The sequence below is a fragment of the Petromyzon marinus genome, chromosome 80 (assembly GCF_048934315.1).
Source record: "Petromyzon marinus isolate PM22_M1 ecotype Great Lakes invasive population chromosome 80, UKy_Petmar_22M1.pri1.0, whole genome shotgun sequence".
Lineage (NCBI taxonomy): Eukaryota > Metazoa > Chordata > Hyperoartia > Petromyzontiformes > Petromyzontidae > Petromyzon > Petromyzon marinus.
This window is the reverse complement of record NC_133746.1, coordinates 7,683,081-7,690,360: the sequence shown is the minus strand read 5'-3', so window position 1 is coordinate 7,690,360 and position 7,280 is coordinate 7,683,081. Positions and strand designations below refer to the sequence as shown.

The following is a 7,280-nucleotide window of genomic DNA, read 5'->3' as shown; positions in this document are numbered from 1 at the left end:
TAGTGGCCCAGTGGTGACCCAGTGGTGACCCAGTGGTGACCCAGTCGTGGCCCAGTCGTGGCCCAGTGGTGGCCCAGTGGGGGGCCAGTGGTGGCCCAGTGGGGGGCCAGTGGTGGCCCGGTGGTGGTCCAGTGGTGACCCAATAGTGGCCCAGTGGTGACCCAGTGGTGGCCCAGTGGTGGCCCATTAGTGGCGCAGTGGTGACCCAGTGGTGGCCCAGTGGTGACCCAGTGGTGGCCCAATAGTGGCCCAGTGGTGGGCCAGTGGTGACCCAATAGTGGCCCAGTGGTGGCCCAGTCGTGGCCCAGTCGTGAACCCAGTGGTGACCCAGTGGTGACCCAGTGGTGACCCAATAGTGGCCCAGTGGTGACCCAGTGGTGACCCAATAGTGGCCCAGTGGTGGCCCAGTGGCGACCCAGTGGTGACCCAGTTGTGGCCCAGTCATGGCCCAGTGGTGGCCCAGTCGTGACCCAGTGGTGGCCCAGTGGTGACCCAGTGGTGACCCAGTCGTGGCCCAGTGGTGACACAATAGTGGCCCAGTGGTGGCCCAGCAGTGGACTGCCGTTTGCGGAGGTTCAGCGATTCAAATTTGGCAGCCGTGGGTGTGATTACAGCTATAGCCCCGGTGGTGGTGGTGGTGGTAGGGGTGGTGGGGGTGTCTCTCTCTGAGTGTCTCTGTCTCCCTCTGTGAGTGTCTCTGTCTCTCTGTGATGGTCTCTCTGTGAGTGTCTCTGCGTCTCTGTGAGTGTCTCTGCATCTCTGTGAGTGTCTCTCTGTGAGTGTCTCTGTGAGTGTCTCTGTGTCTCTCTGTGAGTGTCTCTGTCTCTCTGTGAGTGTCTCTGCGTCTCTGTGAGTGTCTCTCTGTGAGTGTCTCTGTCTCTCTGTGAGTATCTCTGTGAGTGTGTCTGTATCTCTCTGTGAGTGTCTCTGTGTCTCTGTCTCTGTGAGTGTCTCTGTGTGTGTCTCTGTGAGTGTCTCTGTGTCTCTGTCTGTGTCTCTGTGAGAGGCTCTGTCTCTCTGAGTGTCTTTCTGTAAGTGTCTCTCTGTGAGTGTCTCTGTGTCTCTCTCTGAGTGTCTCTGTCTCCCTCTGTGAGTGTCTCTGTCTCTCTGTGAGTGTCTCTGCGTCTCTGTGAGTGTCTCTCTGTGAGTGTCTCTGTGTCTGTGTCTCTCTGTGTCTCTGTGTCTCTGTGAGTGTCTCTGCGTCTCTGTGAGTGTCTCTCTGTGAGTGTCTCTCTGTGAGTGTCTCTGTTTCTCTCTGTGAGTGTCTCTGTCTCTCTGTGAGTATCTCTGTGAGTGTGTCTGTGTCTCTCTGTGAGTGTCTCTGTGTCTCTCTGTGAGTGTCTCTGCGTCTCTGAGTGTCTCTGTGAGTGTCTCTGTGTCTCTCTGTGAGTGTCTCTGTCTCCCTGTGAGTGTCTCTCTGCGAGTGTCTGTGAGTGTGTCTGTGTCTCTCTGTGAGTGTCTCTGTCTCTGTGAGTGTCTCTGTGTGTGTCTCTGTGAGTGTCTCTGTGAGTGTCTCTGTGTCTCTGTCTGTGTCTCTGTGAGAGGCTCTGTCTTTCTGTGTCTCTCTGTGAGTGTCTCTGTGAGTGTCTCTCTGTGAGTGTGTCTGTGTCTCTCTGTGAGTGTCTCTCTGTGAGTGTCTGTGTCTCTCTGTGAGTGTCTCTCTGTGAGTGTGTCTGTGTCTCTCTGTGAGTGTCTCTGCGTCTCTGTGAGTGTCTCTGTGTCTCTGTCTCTCTGTGAGTGTCTCTGTGTGTGTCTCTGTGAGTGTCTCTGTGTCTCTGTCTGTGACTCTGTGAGAGGCTCTGTCTCTCTGTGAGTGGCTCTGTCTGTGTCTCTGTGTCTCTCTCTGTGTCTCTGTGTCTCTGTTAGTGTATCTGTGAGTGTGTCTGTGACTACCCATTGTTTTTTTCGGTAAAGTCACGCATGTAGAAATACAATAAAATTATGTTAAAACAAAACAACAATCACGACGTTTCGATCACAACGCGAGCGATCTTCATCAGGTGTCAAGAACAAATCACGGAGGTAAATACAACAAAAAGATGAGAGGCGAGAATTCAACAAACCTGAAAAAAAACATTATGTGAAGCACATCCAGTCAGGCCAACAACACAGTTAGACACTTCCTGGCGGACCACGAATTTCAGAAGAGTGTTAAATTTTGTGTTCAACTTTTGGATCGCACATACCAGCATAGATGGAATGAAAAATACACGGTCAGTAGAAATACATATACAAGTCCACAAAGAGGTAAGGAGGGAGGAAGGACGGACAGCGAGGCAGAGAGGGGGGGGCGGGGGGATGAACAGAAGCTTAAATAGGAAAATATTGTGTCTCTGTGTCTCTGTCTGTGTCTCTGTGAGTGTTTCTGAGTGCCTCTGTCTCTCTGTCTCTGTATCTCTGTGAGTGTGTCTGTGTCTCTGTGAGTGTCTCTGTGTCTCTGTGAGTGTCTCTGTGTCTCAGTAAGTGTCTCTGTGTCTCTGTCTGTGTCTCTGTGAGTGTTTATGAGTGTCTCTGTCTCTCTGTATCTCTGTGAGTGTGTCTGTGTCTCTGTGTCTCTGTGAGTGTCTCTGTGTCTCTGTGAGTGTCTCTGTGTCTCAGTGAGTGTCTCTGTGTCTCTGTGAGTGTTTCTGAGTGTCTCTGTTTCTCTGTCTCTGTATCTCTGTGAGTGTGTCTGTGTCTCTGTGAGTGTCTCTGTGAGTATCTCTCTGTGAGTGTCTCTGTGAGTGTCTCTGTGTCTCTGTGAGTGGCTCTGTGTCTCTCTGTGAGTGTCTCTGTGTCTCTGTGAGTGTCTCTCTGTGAGTGTCTCTGTGTCTCTGTGAGTGTCTCTGTGTCTCTGTCTATCTGTGAGTGTCTCTGTGTCTCTGTGGGTGTCTCTGTGTCTCTGTTAGTGTCTCTGTGTCTCTGTGAGTGTCTCTGTTTCTCTGTGAGTGTCTCTGTGTCTCTGTCTGTGTCTCTGTGAGTGTCTCTGTGTCTCTGTCTCTCTGTGTCTCTGTCTCTGTGTCTCTGTCTCTGTGTCTCTGTCTCTCTGTGTTTCTCTGTGTATGTCTCTCTGTCTCTGTGTCTCTGTGAGTGTCTATGTGTCTCTGTGAGTATGTCTCTGTGAGTATCTCTCTGTGAGTGTCTGTGTCTCTGTGAGTGTCTCTGTGAGTGTCTCTATGTCTCTGTCTGTGTCTCTGTGAGTGTCTCTGTGTCTCTGTTTCTGTGTCTCTGTCTCTGTGTCTCTGTCTGTGTCTCTATCTGTTTCTCTGTCTCTGTGTCTCTGTCTGTGTCTCTGTCTGTTTCTCTGTCTCTGTCTCTGTGTCTTTGTCTCTGTGTCTCTGTCTCTCTGTCTGTGTTTCTCTGTGTATGTCTCTCTGTCTCTGTGTCTCTGTGAGTGTCTATGTGTCTCTGTGAGTGTCTCTGCGTCTCTGTGAGTGTCTCTCTGTGAGTATCTCTGTGTCTCTGTGAGTGTCTCTGTCTGTGTCTCTGTGAGTGTCTCTGTCTCTCTGTGTCTCTGAGTCTGTGTCTCTCTGTCTCTCTGTGTCTCTCTGTCTCTGTGAGTGTCTCTGTGTCTCTGTGAGTGTCTCTGTGTCTCTGTGAGTGTCTCTGTGTCTCAGTGAGTGTCTCTGTGTCTCTGTCTGTGTCTCTGTGAGTGTTTCTGAGTGTCTCTGTCTCTCTGTCTCTGTATCTCTGTGAGTGTGTCTGTGTCTCTGTGTCTCTGTGAGTGTCTCTGTGTCTCTGTGAGTGTCTCTGTGTCTCTGTGAGTGTCTCTGTGTCTCTGTGAGTGTCTCTGTGTCTCAGTGAGTGTCTATGTGTCTCTGTCTGTGTCTCTATGAGTGTTTCTGAGTGTCTCTGTCTCTGTATCTCTGTGAGTGTGTCTGTGTCTCTGTGTGTCTGTGAGTGTCTCTGTGTCTCTGTGAGTGTCTCTGTGAGTGTCTCTGTCTCTGTATCTCTGTGAGTGTGTCTCTGTCTCTCTGTGTCTCTGTGTCTCTGTCTCTCAGTGTCTCTGTCTCTCAGTGTCTCTGTCTCTCTGTGTCTCTGTCTCTCAGTGTCTCTGTGTCTCTGTCTGTGTCTCTCTGACTGTGTTTCTCTGTCTCTGTGTCTCTGTCTGTGTCTCTGTGAGTGTGTCTCTGTGAGTGTCTCTGTGTCTCTGTCTCTGTATCTCTGTGAGTGTGTCTCTGTCTCTCTGTGTCTCTGTCTCTCAGTGTCTCTGTCTCTCTGTGTCTCTGTCTCTCAGTGTCTCTGTGTCTCTGTCTGTGTCTCTCTGACTGTGTTTCTCTGTGTATGTTTCTCTGTCTCTGTGTCTCTGTCTGTGTCTCTGTGAGTGTGTCTCTGTGAGTGTCTCTGTGAGTGTGTCTGTGTCTCTCTGTGAGTGTCTCTGTGTCTCTGTGAGTGTGTCTCTGTGAGTGTCTCTGTGTCTCTGTGTGTGTCTCTGTGAGTGTCTCTGTCTGTGTCTCTGTGAGTGTCTCTGTGTCTCTGTCTGTGTCTCTGTCTCTCTGTCTCTGTTTGTGTCTGTCTCTGTCTCTCTGTCTGTGTCTCTGTCTCTCTGTGTCTCTGTTTGTGTCTCTGTCTCCCTGTCTCTGTGTCTCTGTCTCTCTGTTTGTGTCTCTGTCTCTCTGTCTGTGTCTCTGTTTGTGTCTCTGTCTCTCTGTCTATATCTGTTTCTGTCTCTATTTGTGTCTCTGTCTCTCCTGTCTCTATCTGTGTCTCTGTCTCTGTCTGTCTCTGTGTCTCTGTCTCTGTCTGTCTGTGTCTCTGTCTCTCTGCCTGTGTCTCTGTCTGTGTCTGTCTCTCTGTCTCTGTTTGTGTCTGTCTCTCTGTCTCTGTCTGTGTCTCTGTATCTCTGTCTCTCTGTGTCTGTGTCTCTGTCTCTCTGTGTCTCTGTGTCTCTATCTCTCTGTTTGGTCTCTGTGTCTCTGTCTCTCTCTCTGTGTCTGTGTCTCTGTCTGTGTCTCTGTCTCTGTCTGTCTATCTGTCTCTGTGTCTCTGTCTCTCTGTGTCTGTGTTCGTGTCTGTCTCTGTCTATGTCTCTATCTGTGTCTCTGTCTCTCTGTCTGCGTCTCTGTCTCTCTGTCTTTGTCTCTATGTGTCTGTCTCTCTGTCTGTGTCTCTGTGTCTCTGTGTCTGTGTCTCTGTCTCTCTGTGTCTCTGTTTGTGTCTCTATTTCTCTGTTTGTGTCTCTGTGTCTCTGTCTCTCTCTCTCTGTGTCTCTGTCTCTGTCTGTCTGTCTCTGTTTGTCTATCTGTCTCTGTGTCTCTGTCTCTCTGTGTCTATGTTTGTGTCTGTCTCTGTCTCTCTGTCTGTGTCTTTGTCTCTGTGTCTCTGTCTGTGTCTGTCTCTCTGTCTGTGTCTCTGTCTCACTGTCTGTGTCTCTGTCTGTCTCTCTCTGTGTCTCTCTCTCTGTCTGTGTCTCTGTGTCTCTGTCTGTGTCTCTGTCTCTGTGTCTCTGTCTGTGTCTCTGTCTCTGTGTCTCTGTCTCTATCTGTGTCTCTGTCTCTGTGTCTCTGTCTCTCTGTGTCTCTCTCTGTGTCTCTGTTTCTGTCTCTCTGTCTGTGTCTCTGTCTCTCTGTTTCTCTGTCTCTCTGTCTCTGTGTCTCTGTCTGTGTCTCTCTGACTGTGTTTCTCTGTGTATGTTTCTCTGTCTCTGTGTCTCTGTCTGTGTCTCTGTGAGTGTCTCTGTGAGTGTGTCTGTGTCTCTCTGTGAGTGGCTCTGTGTCTCTGTGAGTGTGTCTCTGTGAGTGTCTCTGTGTCTCTGTGAGTGTCTCTGTGTCTCTGTCTGTGTCTCTGTGTCTCTGTCTCTGTGTCTCTGTCTCTGTGTCTCTGTGTCTCTGTCTCTGTGTCTCTCTGTGTCTCTCTGTGTCTCTGTGTCTCTCTGTCTGTGTCTCTCTGTCTCTGTCTGTGTCTCTGTGAGTGTCTCTGTCTCTCTGTGTCTCTGTCTCTCTGTGTCTCTGTGTCTCTCTGTCTCTGTGTCTCTGTCTCTCTGTCTGTGTCTCTGTCTCTGTGTCTCTGTCTCTCTGTGTCTCTGTCTCTCTGTGTCTCTGTCTCTCTGTGTCTCTGTCTCTCTGTGTCTCTGTGTCTCTGTGTCTGTGTCTCTGTCTGTGTCTCTGTGTCTTTTCTGTCTCTGTCTGTGTCTCTGTGAGTGTCTCTGTCTCTCTGTGTCTCTGTCTCTGTGTGTCTCTGTCTCTGTGTGTCTCTGTGTGTCTCTCTCTCTGTGTCTCTCTCTGTGTATCTCTGTCTCTCTCTGTGTCTCTGTGAGTGTCTCTGTGTCTCTGTGAGTGTCTCTGTGTCTCTGTGAGTGTCTCTGTGTCTGTGTCTCTCTCTGTGTCTCTGTGAGTGTCTCTGTGAGTGTCTCTGTGTCTCTGTGTCTCTGTCTGTGTCTCTCCGTGTCTCACCTTCTGCTGTCTTCCCTCCGTCTCCCTCTCCTCTGCCAGGGCCGCGCGACGTCGAACCGTACGATGACGTCATCGTCACTCGCCACGTCACGCGCGCCAACGCCGAGATGACGTCACGCCGCGTTTTTGTGAGTGGGGCCGAAGTTGCGCCCCAGCCGGGCAGGTGGAGCGTCACGCCCCCCCCACTCCCCCCCCACTCCCCCTCACTCCCCCTCCACTCCCCTCCACTCCCCCCCCACTCCCCCTCCCACTCCCACTCAGCCCCCCACTCAGCCGCCCACTCAGCCCCCCACTCCCCCCACCGCTCCACCCCCTGCTCCCCCTCCACTCCCCCCACCACTCCCCCTCCACTCCCCCCCACTCCCCCCCCCACTCCCCCCCCACTCCCCCCACCACTCCCCCCCCACTCCCCCCCACCACTCCCCCCCCCACTCCCCCCACACTCCCCCCCCACTCCCCCCACCCCTCCCCCCACCACCCCCCCCCCACTCCCCCCACCACTCCCCTCCACTCCCCTCCCACTCCCCCCCACTCCCCCTCCACTCCCACTCAGCCCCCCACTCAGCCCCCACTCAGCCCCCCACTCAGCCTCCCACTCCCCCCACCACTCCCCCACCACTCCCCCCACCGCTCCCCCCCCGACTCCCCCCCACTCCCCCCACCACTCCCCCCACTCCCCCACCACTCAGCCCCCTCCACTCCCCCCACCGCTCCCCCCCCCACTCCCCCTCCACTCCCCCCACCACTACCCCCCCACTCCCCCCACCACTCCCCCACCACTCCCCCACTCCCCCCACCACTCCCCCCCACTCCCCCCACCCTCCCCCCACCACCCCCCCCCCCACTCCCCCCACCACTCCCCCTCCACTCCCCTCCCACTCCCCCCCACTCCCCCTCCACTCCCACTCA

General features: G+C 53.1%; 1 protein-coding gene across 1 annotated transcript; it reads right to left on the bottom strand.

Moving 5' to 3' along the window:
* Nucleotides 1–1,861: 1,861 nt before the first annotated feature.
* LOC142907671 (uncharacterized) lies at nt 1,862–6,025 on the bottom strand (the record flags this gene model as incomplete). Its single annotated transcript, XM_076057283.1, has 1 exon — nt 1,862–6,025. A coding segment is annotated over one exon (1,845 nt), but the record flags the coding sequence as incomplete, so codon positions are not given.
* Between the last annotated feature and the right edge of the window lie 1,255 nt (nt 6,026–7,280).